At 45.5% G+C, this 20,719-nt stretch overlaps 1 protein-coding gene across 1 annotated transcript; it reads left to right on the top strand.

Moving 5' to 3' along the window:
• The first annotated feature begins 9,036 nt into the window (after positions 1-9,036).
• LOC110170913 (leucine-rich alpha-2-glycoprotein-like) lies at positions 9,037-16,457 on the top strand. The gene is given in 3 exon segments (XM_055149580.1): positions 9,037-9,137; positions 15,168-15,722; positions 15,725-16,457. Coding segments are annotated over 3 exon segments (1,140 nt in total). The 5' UTR covers positions 9,037-9,136; the 3' UTR covers positions 16,309-16,457.
• The last annotated feature ends 4,262 nt before the right edge of the window (positions 16,458-20,719 follow it).

The following is a 20,719-nucleotide window of genomic DNA, read 5'->3' as shown; positions in this document are numbered from 1 at the left end:
CCGTCCTCTTCCTCTGCACCGTCCTCTTCCTCTGCACCGTCCTCTTCCTCTGCTCCGTCCTCTTCCTCTGCACCGTCCTCTTCTCTGCACCGTCCTCTTCATCATCCTCTGTACCGTCCTCTTCCTCTGTACCGTCCTCTTCCTCTGCACCGTCCTCTTCCTCTGCACCGTCCACTTCATCATCCTCTGTACCGTCCTCTTCCTCTGTACCGTCCTCTTCCTCTGCACCGTCCTCTTCCTCTGCGCCGTCCTCTTCCTCTGCGCCGTCCTCTTCCTCTGCTCCGTCCTGTTCATCATCCTCTGCACCGTCCTCTTCCTCTGCACCGTCCTCTTCCTCTGCTCCGTCCTCTTCCTCTGCACCGTCCTCTTCCTCTGCTCCGTCTTCTTCCTCTGCTCCGTCCTCTTCTTCTGCACCGTCCTCTTCCTCTGCACCGTCCTCTTCCTCTTGCTCCTCTCTCTCCTCTGCTCCTCTTCCTCTTCCGTCTCTCCTCTCTCCGTCTCTCTTCCGTCCTGCTCCGTCCTCTTCCTCTGCACCGTCCTCTTCCTCTGCTCCGTCCTCTTCCTCTGCACCGTCCTCTTCCTCTGCACCGTCTTCTTCCTCTGCTCCGTCCTCTTCTTCTGCACCGCGTCCTCTTCATCATCCTCTGTACCGTCCTCTTCCTCTGTACCGTCCTCTTCCTCTGCACCGTCCTCTTCCTCTGCACCGTCCTCTGCATCATCCTCTGTACCGTCCTCTTCCTCTGTACCGTCCTCTTCCTCTGCACCGTCTCTTCCTCTGCGCCGTCCTCTTCCTCTGCGCCGTCCTCTTCCTCTGCTCCGTCCTGTTCATCATCCTCTGCACCGTTCCTCTTCCTCTGCACCGTCCTCTTCCTCTGCACCGTCGTCCTCTTCCTCTTCCTCTGCACCGTCCTCTTCATCATCCTCTGCACCGTCCTCTTCCTCTGCACCGTCCTCTTTCCTCTGCACCGTCCTCTTCCCTCTGCACCGTCCTCTTCCTCTGCACCGTCCTCTTCCTCTGCTCCGTCCTCTTCCTCTGCACCGTCCTCTTCCTCTGCACCGTCCTCTTCATCATCCTCTGTACCGTCCTCTTCCTCTGCACCGTCCTCTTCCTCTGCACCGTCCTCTTCCTCTGCACCGTCCTCTTCCTCTGCACCGTCCTCTTCATCATCCTCTGTACCGTCCTCTTCCTCTGTACCTCCTCTTCCTCTGCACCGTCCTCTTCCTCTGCGCCGTCCTCTTCCTCTGCGCCGTCCTCTTCCTCTGCTCCGTCCTGTTCATCATCCTCTGCACCGTCCTCTTCCTCTGCACCGTCCTCTTCCTCTGCACCGTCCTCTTCCTCTGCACCGTCCTCTCCTCTTTCCTCTGCTCCGTTCCTCCTCTTCCTCCTCTGCTCCGTCCTCTTCCTCTGCTCCGTCCTCTTCCTCTGCTCCGTCCTCTTCCTCTGCACCGTCCTCTTCCTCTGCACCGTCTTCTTCCTCTGCTCCGTCCTCTTCCTCTGCACCGTCCTCTTCCTCTGCACCGTCCTCTTCTTCTGCACCGTCCTCTTCATCATCCTCTGTACCGTCCTCTTCCTCTGCACCGTCCTCTTCCTCTGCACCGTCCTCTTCCTCTGCACCGTCCTCTTCATCATCCTCTGTACCGTCCTCTTCCTCTGTACCGTCCTCTTCCTCTGCACCGTCCTCTTCCTCTGCGCCGTCCTCTTCCTCTGCGCCGTCCTCTTCTCTCTCTCTGTTCATCATCCTCTGCACCGTCCTCTTCCTCTGCACCGTCTCTCCTCTGCACCGTCCTCTTCCTCTGCACCGTCCTCTGCATCATCCTCTGCACCGTCCTCTTCATCCTCGCACCGTCCTCTTCCTTCTGCACCGTCCTCTTCCTCTGCACCGTCCTCTTCCTCTGCACCGTCCTCTTCCTCTGCACCGTCCTCTTCCTCTGCACCGTTCCTCTGCTCCGTCCTCTTCCTCTGCACCGTCCTCTTCATCATCCTCTGCACCGTCCTCTTCCTCTACACCGTCCTCTTCCTCTGCACCGTCCTCACTCTGTTCTGTTTCTGGAATTCACACTAAGGTTAAAAAAAATAAAAGAAATAAAAAATCAGACTGGGATTTCTCTTCCTCTCTCATTTGGTTTAGACCTGGTTTAGATCTAGTTTAGACCTGGTTTTGGACCAGATTTAGACCTGTTTTAGATCTAGCTTAGATCTAGTTTAGACCTGATTTTAGTCTTGGTTTACACCTGGTTTAGACCTAGTTTAGACCTGGTTTAGATCTAGTTTAGTCCTGGTTTAGACCTGTTTTAGATCTAGTTTAGACCTGATTTTAGTCCTGGTTTAGACCTGGTTTAGATCTAGTTTCAATCTAGTTTAGACCTGGTTTTAGACCTGGTTTAGACGTAGTTTAGACCTGGTTTAGATCTCGTTTAGACCTGGTTTAGATCTAGTTTTGATCTAGTTTAGTCCTGGTTTTAGACCTGGTTTAGTTCTAGTTTAGACCTGGTTTATTTTCCGGCAACGAGTGGAATTACGGAAAAAAAACAACAAAAAAGGGATTTAGCCCAAAATGTGAAAACAGTAAAATCCCTCTGTTTAATCTATTTATTTCAACAAAGTAACTGTAATCCAATTACCACTCACTGAAACAGTAACTGTAACTGAATACAGTTTTACAGTATAATTTGTACTCTGATTACATAACTCCGGTACATGTAATCTGTTACTCCCCGACACTGACTGTTACACCTTCAGTATTTTAAAGATTATTTATTAAAAGTACAGCAGGTCACATCAGGATCAGTCGACTCTTCTTATAAACTCGTGGTGGTGAATAATGACGTCGTTCTGGATGCATAAAGTAAGTGTGGAATAACTTTGAACCACTGCAAACTGTTTCTTTTTCTCATTTAAAGACAATAAAAACGCGGTACATTAGGATTCCGGCCTCCATCGCTCCGGCTCTTCTCAACACATTTACTCTCACAATCAAACTTTCACATTTTTCCCATGAATAATAATATTTCTCCGTCGCTGAGCAAACATTTCCGGTTACATTTCCTCGTAGTGAATTCTTGAATTATGTAAATAAGTTGCTGACTCTCCTCTCTCCGCTCTCTGCTCCCGCGTCTCCAGTGTGGGGGCTGCACAAAAACGCCAACATGAAATGGAATATTTGATGGAGTTTGGTTCAGCCTGTGATCAAAGCTGGAAGTACTCAGATACTCTTACCTCAGTCACTTTTTAAAGATATTGTACTTCTGTAGCAGCGTACTTTTACTTTTACTCCATGAGGGCACCTCTTTGTCCATGGGGGGCATCTCTTCAAGCATAGGGCACCTCCTCATTCATGACACCTCCTCATCCAGGGCACCTCCTCCTTCGTGGGGGCTCCTCCTCATCCATGGAGGCACCTCTTCGTCCATGGGAGCACCTCCTCATACATGGGGCATCTTCTCGTTTATGAGGCACCTGATCGTTCATGGGGCACCTCCTCGTCCATTGGGGCACCTCCTCGTCCATTGGGGCACCTCCTCGTTCATGGGAGCACCTCTTCGTTCATGGGGCACCTCCTCGTTCATTGGGGCACCTCCTCGTCCAGGGCACCTCCTCGTCCATTGGGGCACCTCCTCGTTCATGGGGGCACCTCTTCGTTCATGGGGCACCTCCTCGTCCATTGGGGCACCTCCTCGTCCATTGGGGCACCTCCTCGTTCATGGGAGCACCTCTTCGTTCATGGGGCACCTCCTCGTTCATTGGGGCACCTCCTCATCCAGGGCACCTCCTCGTTCATCATGGGGGCACCTCTTCGTTCATGGGGCACCTCCTCGTCCATTGGGGCACCTCCTCGTTCATGGGGCACCTCCTCGTTCATGGGGCACCTCCTCGTTCATGGGGCACCTCCTCGTTCATGGGGCACCTCCTCGTTCATGGGGCACCTCCTCGTTCATGGGGCACCTCCTCGGGGCACCTCCTCGTCCATTGGGGCACCTCCTCGTTCATGGGGCACCTCCTCGGGGGCACCTCCTCGTTCATGGGGCACCTCCTCGTTCATGGGGCACCTCCTCGTTCATGGGGCACCTCCTCGTCCATTGGGGCACCTCCTCGTTCATGGGGGCACCTCCTCGTTCATGGGGCACCTCCTCGTTCATGGGGCACCTCCTCGTTCATGGGGCACCTCCTCGTCCATTGGGGCACCTCCTCGTCCATTGGGGCACCTCCTCGTCCATTGGGGCACCTCCTCGTTCATGGGGCACCTCCTCGTCCATGGGGCACCTCCTCGTCCATGGGCACCTCCTCGTCCATTGGGGCACCTCCTCGTCCATGGGGCACCTCCTCGTTCATGGGGACACCTCCTTGTACTTGGATCATCTTCTCGTTCATTGCACCTCCTCGACCATGGGGGCACCTCCTCGTCTATGGGGGCACCTCTTCGACCATGGGGCATTTTCTCGTTCATGGCACCTCCTCATCCATGAGGCGACCTCTTGGACCATGGGGGCACCTCCTCGTCCATGGGGGCACCTCTTTGTCCATGTAGCACCTCCTCATCCGTGACACCTTGTCGTCCATGACACCTCCTAGTTCATCGGGGCACCTCCTCATCCATGGGGGGGCACCTTCTTGTCCATGGCACCTCTTCATCCATAGGGGCACCTCCTCGTCCATGGGGGGCACCTCCTCAAACATAGGGCATGTCTTTGTCCATGGGGCACCTGCTTCTCCATCGGGAACTTCTTGCTTCTTCATCCACGAGGCACCTCCTCGTCCTCACAGGAGTCATCACTCCCACACCAGCGAGACGTCTGAGAGACCAGCACCATCCACGACCCCACCACCCTGGAGCCACAGGCCTCTCTGCTCTTACTTCACCTCAGTCAATCAATCAATCAACAACTTTATTAATCCCAAAAACCAATTCAGTTCATACATCTCTGGTCACGCACAATCCATAAATAAATAAAATAAAAATACAACACATACAACACACGTCGAACATTCAAACCTCAGTGCATCAGGGACACAAACGCAACTTTACTTTCCATTTAAAAGTTTTATGGCAGAAGGAATAAAAGATTTGGTTGTGGGGAGACACAGCGCCTCCCAAATCCTCCACCTGAACTCCACTGATTTTGTCACACACTTTTACTCTCTGGTCCAGCCTGTCCTTTCACAGAGAACCCAGAAAACCAACAAATAAAAAAAAATAAATCACATTGAAAGAGCTGAGTTTGAGTTCTTATCAAATCAAACACAGTCCCCGACTACAGGCGAGTTTCAGCTGACGTCATTGTTATTAAAACCCGCGTTGCTGCTGGGAAATATTTTGGTCGGAGGAAAGAAACACGGTAGCGTCAAACACAGTGCGTAACCTCGCGTATTTATCCCTGATAATGATAAATTCCTGCTGCATTATCGGACGCACAAATAGAAGCACAGAAGAAGGAAAATGTCTTTTTCGTATTCTGAGTGAAAAGAACCACTAATTGGTTAATCCCCATTCAGTGCAACATGCTGAGCACTGAGAACTACTCCATATGGTTACTTAAGTTAAAGTAGATAATGGAGCAAACAAAATACTCAAGTAAAAGTAAAAGTATCTCATGGAAAAAAAAAATTACTTAAAGAGTAAAAAGTGAAAGTATTTAGTAGTATCTAAAATGTATCTAAAAAAGCTTCAGTTGTAGTGATTTTGGTACAGATTAATAAAATATATAGATTAAAAACATATATTTTTTTTTCCAAGCTGTTTTCCTTTTTATATTTTTGTTTGCTCCAATTATGAATGTGTCTTTAGGCTTTTTCTTTTCAGTCCAGCTCAAAAAGTGGAGTAGAAAATATAGATACCTGTTCTCAAATGTAGTGAAGTAAAAGTAAAAAGTCCACTTTAAAATGTACTTAAGTAAAGTACAGGTAACAGAACATTTATACTTAAGAAAAGTACTTTACTACTTTTACTTTGCTGATGTTTCACCACTCATGCTAAGATAATTAATTTGCAGTTAAGTTGGCTAACACAAAATGTTGAGTTCGGATCACCCAGATATTTGTGTGAACACTGGACTCTCTTGCTACTTTAATGTGACAAACTGTCCAAAGCTACTTTCAGTCACTGGAAGCTTGTGGATGCAGGAATTTAAAATATATGAAAAAACTAAAACGTACAAACTAAAATCTAGCCAAGTTTAAATTACTTGAATTAAGAAAGTTTATCCTGATTTGAGTAAATTTCACTTGCAAGTAATATGAATTAAACGCTTTTCAAACATCCGCAGAGCAAACGTAGAAGATCCTAACAAACCGTGGACTCAACAAGTTCAACAACACATCGAGACTCTTGGAGGTTTTCATCTTTTCTGCTGTGAATGGCCCAGGAGTTTCCACCAAGTCATTGTGGATGTCGCCCAAGTGAATATTTGTCCAGGTAGTTGGCGATTCTGACCAGAAATTTGGTTTGGTCCAGGGACGGGCATTCGATGAAATTTTCTTCATCGATCGTCGGAAGAATTAACGATCGATTATCGATTAATCATTAACGTTTTTATATTAAAATGATCATCATTATTATTACTATCTGCACTAATCTGCATAAATAAATTCAACTTTACGACATATAAACATAACGACTCTAGATCCACATCAGCTGTTTGACATTATAATGTGTTTAATTCAGTTTTGTTCAAATCTCACAGAAACAAAACTTAAAACCTCATCACTAATTTGCATAAACTAAGTGAAGATAAAACTCCAGCTCTTGTGTCGCTGATGTGGTTCAACTTGTGTTGGATTAAAAGACATGACTCAGGTGAATACAGGTCAGTGTGACCAGATTTGTGTTTGTCAAAACCAGGACAGCGTACGGGGGGAGGGGGGCGGGGCCTCGTCATCCACATTGAGCGACTCTCACCTGGAAAAACTTTTTCCCACTGGACACAGAAACATATGTGCTGCTTTATCCACTGTGCACATGGACTCACACTTGTCCCAACGCAACGGAAAGTGTGGAATTTCTTGTACAAATCCTGGTTAAATCCACATTTGTGCTTCGGTTCGTTACAGACTGACCCACTGTTTGTGTCTCGCTCCTTCTGATGCAGAGACACATGTACACACCTGTTTGGTCACGATACACACAAACATACATTCGGTTTGTCGATTAAAATGAACGTAATCGATGAAATTCTTAATGATCAATTATCCATTAATTGATTAATCATGCCCATCCCTAGTTTGTTCCACCTTTTGTCGGGGTTGAAAAGGGTGATTTGTCGTCCGTCGATGCTTATGACCAATTTCTGGTCAAATGGTCTTGGGTCGTCTGCTGTTAGAGTGGATAAATAACCAGGATCAATACCCTTTACGTGCTTTCTCGCTCCGTCCGTCATGTTGAATTAGTGTTTCTTGCCGCCGACCAAAGTAATTCCCAGCATGCAACGCTCGCTTTTGTCAACAATGAAACTCGCCTGTTTATAAGAGTTCACTGATTCTACAGTTTCCTCATGGATAAATCTGGCTACTGGACTGTGAACTTTTTCCAGTTTCTTTGTCAGTCGTCCTTCCTCTTCTCCTCCACACAGACGTGTTAATTGGCGGCTCCACAGGTTTGGAGGAGATGTGATCTTTTCCTCAGCTACAGGTCGAGCGGCTGAACTAAAAACTAAAAAAAAAAAAAAAAAAAAAAAAGATCCACCAAAAAAACACAATAAATCGAAACATGCTGTGACCTTAGATACACTTTTATTTACCAAAAATGACCAACAGGTAAAAATGTAAAATAAAAAGGACAGAGACGTGGCTTAAAATGTATAATTAAAATTTATTGAAGATTAAAAGGGGCAAGAAGAAATGTCAAATAATTGATTCAAAAGAGCCAAGCAGAGGGTTAACATGATAAAAGTGCAAAAATGTGTAAAATGTACAAAATAAAGATAAAACCTTGCAGCACCTGAGCAGCAGAACCAAATCTGAAAAAAAAAACCCACAAACAAAAAACACAGAAACAGAAATCTGAGTCCCGGTCTCAGTCCCGGTTTGGTCTCGGTCTGGTCCCAGTCCCGCTCTGGTCCTGGTCTCAGTCCCGGTCTCAGTCCCGGTCTGGTCCTGGTACCAGTCTGGTCCCAGTCTAAGCCCTACTCTGGTCCCAGTCTGATCCTGGTCTCGGTCCCGGTCTCGGTCCCGGTGGTCTGGTCCCGGTCTCGGTCCCGGTCTCGGTCCCGGTCTCGGTCCCGGTCTTGGTCCCGGTCTCAGTCCCGGTTCGGTCCCAGCCTCAGTCCTGGTCTCAGTCCTGGTCTGGTCCTGGTACCAGTCTGGTCCCAGTCTAAGCCCCACTCTGGTCCCGGTCTGATCCCGGTCTCGGTCCCGGTCTGGGTCCTGGTCTTGGTCCCGGTCTGGTCCCGGTCTCGGTCCCGGTCTCGGTCCCGGTCTCAGTCCCGGTTCGGTCCCAGCCTCAGTCCTGGTCTGGTCCCGGTCTCGGTCTCCCCGGTCTTGGTCCTGGTCTCAGTCCCGGTCTGGTCCTGGTCTCAGTCTCGGTCTTAGTCCCGGTCTGGTCCTGGTCTCAGTCTCGGTCTTTAGTCTCGGTCTGGTCCCGGACCTGGATCAGTCCTGGTTCAGTCCGTATGTGGTGCAAAAGTCCGACATCAGTCACGAAAGTTAAACGGGAAACGGTCGTTATCCGTTTTTTCCATTTTTCATTTAAACACAAAATTGAAAACTGAAAAAAAACGAATCATTATCTGTTTTTTCATTTTAGTTTTGGAGACAAATAATGAAGAAAACTGTTATTTTGAAAAAACGAATGAACGAACGAAGTCAAACTAAAACATTTTGACAGATTTTTGAGCAGCGTGTTCGAGGTCAGTAAACACAACCAGAATTAATCCATAAGTCGCACTGTCGATTTTTGAAAAAAATTAAGGATTTTAAGTGAGTCTTATAATCTGAAAAATACTTTTACTTGAGTAGATTTGTTGTCTCGTCCTCTTCCTCTGTGGACGATTACATAAGAGCGTTGGGCCGGTGGAGCAGGTTTAAGTAAATACATTGGGCAAAACGGGACAAATTGGGCAAAAAGTGTCGACTCTGGACTCTGGATCATTAAAAGGACGTTGGTTTTCATCAGGAGAAGAAGAGCAGAGCCAGAACCTCGACAACAGTGAGTCTGATTTTTGTACGTTTTAAAAAGGTTAAAGGGTTGGATTTGTTAGTAGAATTTTAAGGTCATGTTTGTATGAAGAGGTTTACGGACCAAACCAAGACTGAACCAGGACTAAACCAGGGCTGAACTAGGACTAAAACAGGACTAACTCAGGACTAACTCAGGACTGAACCAGGACTGAACCAGGACTGAGTGTTGGGACGGACCCGGTGCCCACAGGAGAAAGGTTTGGGGTCCCGTCTCTCTCTCTCTCAAGTCCAAGATTAGTCCTGGTTTAGTCCTGGTTTAGACCTGGTTTAGTCCTGGTTTAGACCTGGTTTAGACCTGGTTCAGTCCTGGTTTAGTCCTGGTTTAGTCCTGGTTTAGTCTGGTTTAGTCCTGGTTTTAGTCCTGGTTTAGACCTGGTTTGGTCCTGGTTTGGTCCTGGTTTAGTCCTGGTTTAGTCCTGCTTTGCCCTGGTTTGATCCTGGTTTGGTCCTGGTTTAGTCCTGTTTTAGTCCTGGTTTAGTCCTAGTTTTAATCCTGTTTTTAGACCTGGTTTTAGTCCTGGTTTAGACCTGGTTTAGTTCCTGGTTTAGTCCTGGTTTAGTCCTGGTTTTAGACCTGTTTTAGTCCTGGTTTAGTCCTGGTTTAGTCCTGGTTTAGACCTGGTTCAGTCCTGGTTCAGTCCTGCCAAAAAAAACGATTGAACGTTTGTATTTTTTATGTGATTATATTATTTTTAAAACACTTTTTGATTTATTTCACATTTGTTTTCGCCGTAATGTGAATGTTTGAACTGACTACAGATCAGTTTTTGTTTTTACGCCGTATTTAGGACGTCAAAAATTATACACATAAAAATATACACGGACAAATAATCTCTTCTTATCCATTATTTTATTTTCGAACGGTCTTCCTGTTGTGTCGCGAGGTCGTGTGTTTGTGTTTAACGTGTAAATTCTCAAATAAATGTGGCGTCAAAATCGATCAAATCAGTGTCGACATTGAGGAGTTTTCGTATTGTGACACCAGTAAAAGGTCAGAGGTTAGAAGCACCAGTACAAACGAACGAGAACTGGACGTTTAATTCCCCGGTTTGAGTCACAACTGAATTTGGGTCATAATTCGATCTGACGCTTCTGCACAAAAACACACGCGACAAATTTAAATGATTTGACATTAAATCTGAGTTCAGGATTTAACATCTAATAAACAGGTTTAGTCCTGATTTAGTCCTGGTTTAGTCCTAGTTTAGTCCTGGTTCAGTCCTGGTTCAGTCCTGGTTTAGTCCTTGTTTAGTTCTGGTTTAGTCCTGGTTTAGTCTTAGGTCAGTCCTAATTTAGTCCTGGTTTAGTTTTAGGTCAGTCCTAATTTAGGTTTAGTCCTGGTTTAGTCCTAGTTTAGTCCTGGTTCAGTCCTGGTTTAGTCCTTGTTTAGTTCTGGTTTAGTCCTGGTTTAGTTTTAGGTCAGTCCTAATTTAGTCCTGATTTAGTCCTGGTTTAGTCCTAGTTTAGTCCTGGTTCAGTCCTGGTTTAGTCCTTGTTTAGTTCTGGTTTAGTCCTGGTTTAGTCTTAGGTCAGTCCTAATTTAGTCCTGGTTTAGTCCTGGTTGAGTCCTGGTTTAAACCTGGTTTAGTCCTGGTTTAGACCTGGTTTAGACCTGGTTCAGTCCTGGTTCAGATCTGGTTTAGTCCTGGTTTAGTCCTGGTTTAGACCTGGTTTAAACCTGGTTTAGTCCTGATTCAGATCTGGTTTAGTCCTGGTTTAGTCCTGGTTCAGTCCTGGTTCAGTCCTGGTTTGGTCCTGGTTTAGTCCTGGTTTAGTCCTGGTTTAGACCTGGTTTAAACCTGGTTTAGTCCTGATTCAGATCTGGTTTAGTCCTGGTTTAGTCCTGGTTGAGTCCTGGTTTAAACCTGGTTTAGTCCTGGTTTAGACCTGGTTTAGACCTGGTTCAGTCCTGGTTCAGATCTGATTTAGTCCTGGTTTAGTCCTGGTTTAGACCTGGTTTAAACCTGGTTTAGTCCTGATTCAGATCTGGTTTAGTCCTGGTTTAGTCCTGGTTCAGTCCTGGTTCAGTCCTGGTTCAGTCCTGGTTTAGTCTTGCCAAAAACACGACAAATTTAAATGATTTGACATTAAATCTGAGTTCAGGATTTAACATCTAATAAACAGAGGAGAGCAGAGGAACATGGAGCCTGACTGACTTTAGTGTCATATTTTACGTGTTTTTGGTGCAACTCTCCTTTGTCCTTCCAGTTTCTTTGCAAACTTTATTTAAAGCCAGAGTCACTTTTTTTTTTGATTTTGTGTTTAAATGAATAATGGAAAAAACAGATAAAACGTCCATTTCCCGTTGACTTAAACTGCGATGACGGACTTTTGCGCCGTATAGAGACTGAACCAGGACTTAACCAGGTCTAAACCAGGTCTAAACTAGGACTGAACCAGGACTGAACCAGGACTGAAGTAGGACTGAGTGTCACTACGCCCCATGGGGTTAAACGCAGCCATGGCCCGACTGTCCCGTCTCTCTCTCTCAAGTCCAAGATTAGTCCTGGCATAGACCTTCTTTAGTCCTGGTTTAGACCTTCTTTAGTCCTGGTTTAGACCTGGTTTAGTCCTGGTTCAATCCTGGTTTAGTCCTGGTTTAGACCTGGTTTAAACCTGGTTTAGTCCTGGTTTAGTCCTGCTTTGGTCCTGGTTTGATCCTGGTTTGGTTCTGGTATAGTCCTGTTTTAGTCCTGGTTTAGACCTAGTTTAGTCCTGGTTCAATTATGGTTTAGTCCTGGTTTAAACCTGGTTTAGTCCTGGTTTAGTCCTGCTTTGGTCCTGTTTTAGTCCTGTTTTACTCCTGGTTTAGACCTGGTTTAATCCTGGTTTAGACCTGGTTTAGTCCTGGTTTAGTCCTGTTTTAGTCCTGTTTTAGTCCTGGTTTAGACCTGGTTTAGTCCTGTTTTAGTCCTGGTTTTAGACTGTTTAGTCCTGTTTGGTCCTGGTTTAGTCCTGTTTTAGTCCTGGTTTAGACCTGTTTTAGTCCTGGTTTAGACCTGGTTTAGTCCTGTTTAGTCCTGGTTTAGTCCTGGTTTAGTCCTGGTTTAGTCCTGGTTTAGACCTGGTTTAGTCCTGGTTCAGTCCTGGTTCAGTCCTGCCAAAAAAAACGATTGAACGTTTGTATTTTTTATGTGATTATATTATTTTAAAATCAATGCAGACAAAACTTTTTGATTTATTTCACATTTGTTTTCGCCGTAATGTGAATGTTTGAACTGACTACAGATCAGTTTTTGTTTTTACGCCGTATTTAGGACGTCAAAAATTATACACGTTTATACACATAAAAATATACACGGACAAATGATCTCTTCTTATCCATTATTTTATTTTCGAACGGTCTTCCTGTGTGTCGCGAGGTCGTGTGTTTGTGTTTAACGTGTAAATTCTCAAATAAATGTGGCGTCAAAATCGATCAAATCAGTGTCGACATTGAGGAGTTTTGGTATTGTGACACCAGTAAAAGGTCAGAGGTTAGAAGCACCAGTACAAACGAACGAGAACTCGACGGGTGATTCCCCGGTTTGAGTCACAACTGAATTTGGGTCATAATTCGATCTGACGCTTCTGCACAAAAACACACACGACAAATTTAAATGATTTGACATTAAATCTGAGTTCAGGATTTAACATCTAATAAACAGGTTTAGTCCTGATTTAGTCCTGGTTCAGTCCTGGTTTAGTTCTGGTTTAGTCCTGGTTTAGTTTTAGGTCAGTCCTAATTTAGTCCTGATTTAGTCCTGGTTTAGTCCTAGTTTAGTCCTGGTTCAGTCCTGGTTTAGTCCTTGTTTAGTTCTGGTTTAGTCCTGGTTTAGTCTTAGGTCAGTCCTAATTTAGTCCTGGTTTAGTCCTGGTTGAGTCCTGGTTTAAACCTGGTTTAGTCCTGGTTTAGACCTGGTTTAGACCTGGTTCAGTCCTGGTTCAGATCTGGTTTAGTCCTGGTTTAGTCCTGGTTTAGACCTGGTTTAAACCTGGTTTAGTCCTGATTCAGATCTGTTTTAGTCCTGGTTTAGTCCTGGTTCAGTCCTGGTTCAGTCCTGGTTTGGTCCTGGTTTAGTCCTGGTTTAGTCCTGGTTTAGACCTGGTTTAAACCTGGTTTAGTCCTGATTCAGATCTGGTTTAGTCCTGGTTTAGTCCTGGTTGAGTCCTGGTTTAAACCTGGTTTAGTCCTGGTTTAGACCTGGTTTAGACCTGGTTCAGTCCTGGTTCAGATCTGATTTAGTCCTGGTTTAGTCCTGGTTTAGACCTGGTTTAAACCTGGTTTAGTCCTGATTCAGATCTGGTTTAGTCCTGGTTTAGTCCTGGTTCAGTCCTGGTTCAGTCCTGGTTTGGTCCTGGTTTTAGTCCTGGTTTAGTCCTGGTTTAGACCTGGTTTAAACCTGGTTTAGTCCTGATTCAGATCTGGTTTAGTCCTGGTTAGTCCTGGTTGAGTCCTGGTTTAAACCTGGTTTAGTCCTGGTTTAGACCTGGTTTAGACCTGGTTCAGTCCTGGTTCAGATCTGATTTAGTCCTGGTTTAGTCCTGGTTTAGACCTGGTTTAAACCTGGTTTAGTCCTGATTCAGATCTGGTTTAGTCCTGGTTTAGTCCTGGTTCAGTCCTGGTTCAGTCCTGGTTCAGTCCTGGTTCAGTCCTGGTTTAGTCTTGCCAAAAACACGACAAATTTAAATGATTTGACATTAAATCTGAGTTCAGGATTTAACATCTAATAAACAGAGGAGAGCAGAGGAACATGGAGCCTGACTGACTTTAGTGTCATATTTTACGTGTTTTTGGTGCAACGCTCCTTTGTCCTTCCAGTTTCTTTGCAAACTTTATTTAAAGCCAGAGTCACTTTTTTTTGATTTTGTGTTTAAATGAATAATGGAAAAAACAGATAAAACGTCCATTTCCCGTTGACTTAAACTGCGATGACGGACTTTTGCGCCGTATAGAGACTGAACCAGGACTAAACCAGGTCTAAACCAGGACTAAACCAGGTCTAAACCAGGACTAAACCAGGTCTAAACTAGGACTGAACCAGGACTGAAGTAGGACTGAGTGTCACTACGCCCCACAGGGCTAAACGCAGCCATGGCCCGACTGTCTCGTCTCTCTGTCTCAAGTCCAAGATTAGTCCTGGCATAGACCTTCTTTAGTCCTGGTTTAGACCTGGTTCAGTCCTGGTTTAGTCCTGTTTTGGTCCTGGTTTGGTCCTTGTTTAGTCCTGTTTTAGTCCTGGTTTAGTCCTAGTTTAATCCTGTTTTAGACGTGTTTTAGTCCTGGTTTAGACCTGGTTTAGTCCTGGTTCAATCCTGGTTTAGTCCTTGTTTAGACCTGGTTTAGTCCTGGTTTAGACCTGGTTTAGTCCTGGTTTAGACCTGGTTTAGTCCTGGTTCAATCCTGGTTTGGTCCTGGTTTGGTCCTGTTTTAGTCCTGGTTTAGACCTGGTTTAGTCCTGGTTCAGTCCTGGTTTAGTCCTGGTTTAGACCTGGTTTAGACCTGGTTTAGTCCTGGTTCAGTCCTGGTTTAGTCCTGGTTTAGACCTGGTTTAGACCTGGTTTAGTCCTGGTTCAATCCTGGTTTAGTCCTTGTTTAGACCTAGTTTAGTCCTGGTTTAGACCTGGTTTAGTCCTGGTTCAATCCTGGTTTGGTCTTGGTTTAGTCCTGTTTTAGTCCTGGTTCAGTCCTGGTTTAGTCCTGGTTCAGTCCTGGTTTAGTCCTGGTTTAGTCCTGGTTCAGTCCTGGTTTAGTCCTGTTAGTCCTGGTTTAGTCCTGGTTTAGTCCTGGTTTAGACCTGGTTTAGTCCTGGTTTAGACCTGGTTTAGTCTGTTATCTGTTTTTTTCATTTTGGTTTTGGAGACAAATAATGAAGAAAATTGTTGTTTTTTCATTTTCTTATTTTTGCTTTTATTTTGAAAAACAAATGAACGAATGATCACACGGATTATCCACAAATGTTTTCTTCTTGTGTTTGAAAAAGACTCTGAAAGTTCACGTTTATTTTCTCTCTTCCAGTGACCTCCGCCTGGCTCCTCCCCCTCGTCTTCTGTTCCCTCCTCCCGGCGTGTTTTTCTTGCCCCGCCCTCTGCCGCTGCTTCTCCCGCCGCGCGGAGGTGGTCTGCGACTCCGCCCCCTTCGCCTCCTTCCCGTCGGACTCCCTCCCGCGCAACACCTCCATCCTCACCGTCCAGTTCACCAACGTCTCCGCCGTCGCCGAGTCCCACCTCCGCCGCGTCCCGAACCTCCGGGAGCTCCACCTCTTCAGCAACCGAATCCGAAACCTGAGCCCGCACCTTCTCCGAGGACTCCCCAAACTCCGAACCCTGGACCTCACCGACAACAAACTCGCCATCTTACCCGCCGACGTCTTCAGCCACGCTCCTCTGGAAACCCTGGTCCTGAAGAACAACCAGATCGAAACCGTCGGCGAGGACTGGTTGTCGGAAAACGGCGCGTTGACGTGGCTGGATTTATCCGGGAACCGTTTGGCGAAAATCCCGGCGAGCTTGTTTCGCAAACTCCCCAACCTGGACAATCTCGATCTCCCGAACAACCGCTTGGAGAAGATCGCGGAAACTCCCTGGACGCGCTCGCCAAGTTGGAACGTCTGAACTTGGACAACAACAAGATTGACGCTCTGGATGAAACGGTTTTCCAGAATAATCTAAACTTGACGCATCTCTTTTTATCTCGGAATAGGCTTCAGAAACTTCCGCAGGGTTTGTTCATGAACTTGACGCGTCTCCGGCATTTGAACCTGGAGGAGAACCAGCTGCAGACGGTGGCGCCGGGCTCGTTGGACGGGCTGGTGTCGCTGGACGAGGAGGGGCTCGACCTGGCGGGAAATCCGTGGTCCTGCGACGGGAAGATCCGGTATCTGTGGGGGTGGATGAACAAACACAAGAGCCGGGTTTTCCTTCCTGAGACGGTCACGTGCGCCGCTCCGCCGGCTCTGGTCGGACGGGCCGTCGTGTCCCTGACGCAGAGTGAAATCGAAAAAGCGGGTAATGTTCGGTGTAGTTTTGTGATGAACCTGCACGGCAAATTTCTCAGATCTGGTCAAGATTTAAAAACTTATATCAGGTTATTCTTGTTTTCAGGTTTATTATCGACAGAGACGGAGGTTTATTTGAAGAGAACTTGTCAAGTAAAATGATCTTGCTGCATGGACAATTTCACTACTTTTAGTCATTTTCTGATTCTTTAATTTGAAATAAATAAACAATGCACATTATATTTGTTTTGTGTTCAATAAAGTTTGAAACAGTCCACACATAATCCAATAACTGTGTGTAGGATGAACTGGACTGAGGCTAGAGGTAAATTTACCAAAATGTATGAACAATTATGGCTCTGTTAAAAACATTTAATAAAAAGGGAAAAGGCAGTTATGGAAATGCAGATAAAATATCCAGTGCTATTTAAAGATTAAAAGGCAAACAGCAAATCCAAATGAAAGTTAGAAGAGTCTGGTGTTTCTCTACACACACACACACACACACACACACACACACACACACACACGCACACACACACACACACACACACACACACACACACACACACACACACCTTTGAAGTAAATGCATCTTTTGAGTTCAATAAAAACTGATCATATATGTTTTTAATATTTAAAAAAGTACATTCATGAACAATTTTTGAAACAGCAAATAATTTCCAACTCCATGCAGGCGACTTTTAACATCACTGAACAACAGCAGGTCACCAGGACTAGACCAGGTCTAAACCAGGTCTAAACCAGGACTAAACCAGGTCTAAACCAGGTCTAAACCAGGATTAAACCAGGTCTAAACCAGGACTAAACCAGGTCTAAACCAGATTAAACCAGGTCTAAACCAGGTCTAAACCAGGTCTAAACCAGGATTAAACCAGGTCTAAACCAGGACTAAACCAGGTCTAAACCAGGTCTAAACCAGGTCTAAACCAGGATTAAACCAGGTCTAAACCAGGACTAAACCAGGTCTAAACCAGGTCTAAACCAGGATTAAACCAGGTCTAAACCAGGTCTAAACCAGGTCTAAACCAGGATTAAACCAGGTCTAAACCAGGACTAAACCAGGTCTAAACCAGGTCTAAACCAGGTCTAAACCAGGATTAAACCAGGTCTAAACCAGGTCTAAACCAGGTCTAAACCAGGTCTAAACCAGGATTAAACCAGGTCTAAACCAGGTCTAAACCAGGTCTAAACCAGGACTAAACCAGGTCTAAACCAGGACTAAACCAGGTCTAAACCAGGATAAACCAGGTCTAAACCAGGACTAAACCAGGTCTAAACCAGGATTAAACCAGGTCTAAACCAGGACTAAACCAGGTCTAAACCAGGACTAAACCAGGTCTAAACCAGGATTAAACCAGGTCTAAACCAGGTCTAAACCAGGAAAACTAAACCAGGTCAAAACCAGGTCTAACCAGGATTAAACCAGGTCTAAACCAGGACTAAACCAGGTCTAAACCAGGACTAAACCAGGTCTAAACCAGGACTAAACCAGGTCTGAACCAGGATTAAACCAGGTCTAAACCAGGACTAAACCAGGTCTAAACCAGGACTAAACCAGTCTGAACCAGGATTAAACCAGGTCTAAACCAGGACTAAACCAGGTCTAAACCAGGACTAAACCAGGTCTAAACCAGGACTAGACCAGGACTAACCCAGGTCTAAACTAGGACTAAACCAGGATTAGCCCAGGTCTAAAACAAGACTAAACCAGGTCTAAACCAGGTCTAAACCAGGACTAAACCAGGACTAATCTAGGACTTGAGAGAGAGAGCGAGATGATCGGGTGACTGCTGCACTGCGCCGGTCCGTTCACCTGCGATCACCCAACTGTCTGTGCGGGCGCAGCTCCAGGCCTGTCCTGATTCAGTCCTGATTCAGTCCTGATTCAGTCCTGATTCAGTCCTGGTTCAGTTCTAGTTTAGGTCCTGGTTTAGTCCTCCTGCTTCAGTCCTGGTATGAGTCCTGGGTTAGTGCCGCGCCTCCCCAGCGGCTCTTTGGCACTTCCCAGGGGAGGCGGACCTCACCTATTAAAAACTGCTGCACAAAAGCCTGGTCCATCGTTCCGGGAAAAGACACTTGCCACTTTTCCAGACGCACATCGTGGCCGTTTTTTTGACGCCGCAGTCTGAACGGACCTTGAGGCTGTGATCGAAATACGGGACTGGATCTGTCCTGTCCGTGACAAATCAAATTCACATAAAATTCGGGATGTCCCAGGCAATTCGGGAAAGTTGGCAACCCTATCTGTGTCGTTCAGACTGTGTCGTCATTAAAAGATCAGATACAGGAGTAAGTCGGATTTGGGTCTCTTCAGGCTGCAGATGAAATGATTCGAACATTTGTGTTTCTTGCAGTTCCTTCAGATCTGATTTAGTTTGTCTCCTTTTTGTGTCTGTTCTTTGAAAATACCTGCTTTTCTGACTTATTTAAGGTTTTGTCGACAGTTACTCGTCTTATTTCACGCTTCAGTAAAACCACTAATATTAAGCCAGAACGAGCCGAAATTCTGAAAACATTTAGAATTTTACCAACAAAATTATCACCGTCTCCTGCGTCAACCCGTTTTGTCTGATTCCAAAATCACTATTCACTGTTTGATTGAAATTCATTGTTGGTGATTGTGCGCGGGACACGGGCGTTGGCATGGTAACGGCCTCTCGGCGCTCGGCTCCGCTCTGATGAAGGAGATGGCGTCTTGCGATGGTTTTTCCGAGGCCGTGGGTGCAGCTGAGTGGGAGGACCGGCCGTGTCTTGAGCCAACCTCGGTGCGGTTTAAAAATACACCACCGGCTTCGCTGTAAACAGGCGGCGTCAGGAGGGAGCCTCATCAGGATCTTAAAGCGCGGACGACGTTTCTCTAAAACATCAAGATCTGACTGAAAACGTTGACGTGTTTTTCCACACTTTTGTTTACTTCCAGGCCAAAACTTTCTAAATGACAACAAGAACACGACAATGGTAGAGAGATTTTAAAAAATCAAGAATAAAAACTCAGTGAAGTGCACAATCCATGTGTCATTCATTCAGTCGTGTTTCAAAATAAAACTAAAAATAAGAAAATTAAAAAGAAACAACTATTTTCTTCATTATTTGTTTCCAAAAAAAAAAAAAAGGATAAAGATGAGTTTTTTTTTCTGTTTTTGATTTTGTGTTTAAATGAAAAAAGGAAAAAAAAAAAAAACAAAAAAAACAGATAATGGCCATTTCCTGTTTCCGTGACTTAAACTGCAATGAAAGACTGAACCAGGAACCAGGACTAAACCAGGACTACATCAGAACTGAACAAGGACTGAGTGATCAGGACTGAGACCAAGACCAGACCGGGACTAAACCAAGACTGACCCTAGGACTAAACCAGGTCTAAACTAGGACTAAACCAGAGCTGAACTAGGACTGAACCAGGTCTAAACTAGGTCTAAACCAGGACTAAACCAGAAGAGAAGCAGGACTAAACCAGGTCTAATCTTGGACTACAACTTGGAATCTAAGCCCGCCCCTGAGAGAACCCCGAGCCCGTGGATCAGGGTGTCTGCAAGGCGCTATCGGGCGTCAGCTGCGTTTCGCCTCGTGGAGCGTGGAGTTCTGCGCCGGTCTTTTCTCTCACGGTCACCCGACGGTCTACGAGGGCGCGTCTCCGGCGTTTCATATTCTGCTGATATTGCGGTAATTTCGTATGAAGAAAAACCCACCACTTCAATCTAGGTTAAAAAAAACAAATGTGATGCACGTTACTCACATTTGTACTGAGTAAAATATAAAAAAATTTCCCTGTAAGGTTACAACCGCGGACTCCACGGCTAAACCTCGGGTCGGGCGGATGACGTGAGGAAAAATAATATTTTAATTAAATTCGGGCGGGTGGAGGTTTCACTACTCAAATAAAAAACTATGAACTCGGAGCAGCTGGGAGGAGAGCGAGCGGACGGCGGGAGGGTGCGGTTTTGAAAACTGGTCAAAAACTGTGGTCGCAAATGGACAGCGGGCGGATGACGAGTTTTGTGATGCGGTTGTGGATGAAAAAGTCGCCCATCCTCGCACCTGTACTGAAACACCACATTACTGCGTTACAGCAAAAAGCAACACATTACAGTAATTTGTTACTTTTATAAAACGTTACTCCCAAAACAGATATAAAATGATGAAATGAATGATGATGAACATGTTTAATGCCTCTGTGGAACATTAAAGGCAATAACGTCTCTATGGAGATGAACAGAAAAGTGTTCATAATGCACCTTTAAAGATACTTTTCAATATTTAAGGTTCAGCTGGTCTACAGTCACACAAGTACTTCATCTGAAAACAATGTGACGTTTTTATTTAGACTTTTACCAACTAAGATTTTGTAGCCAAATAATACTGACGTTTTCTCTACGGTGGAAGAAGATCGTCTGAAACTTAAGAAAAACTGCACATTTTCAGGAGCCTGTGATGTTTAACAGTAAAAATCTGCTGTTGTCGTTGAAGTTAAGTCAGATCTTTCTGGTTAAATTGTGGTAAAACAAAGATTAAAGTCCAATAGTTTCTCAGAGCAGTGCACTCAGTGAAT

This window comes from Boleophthalmus pectinirostris, unplaced genomic scaffold (genome assembly GCF_026225935.1).
Source record: "Boleophthalmus pectinirostris isolate CB_2022bp ecotype Guang Dong unplaced genomic scaffold, ASM2622593v1 HiC_scaffold_13, whole genome shotgun sequence".
Taxonomy (NCBI): domain Eukaryota; kingdom Metazoa; phylum Chordata; class Actinopteri; order Gobiiformes; family Gobiidae; genus Boleophthalmus; species Boleophthalmus pectinirostris.
Note: the sequence above shows the minus strand (reverse complement) of the source record. Positions and strands in the feature narration are given on the sequence as shown.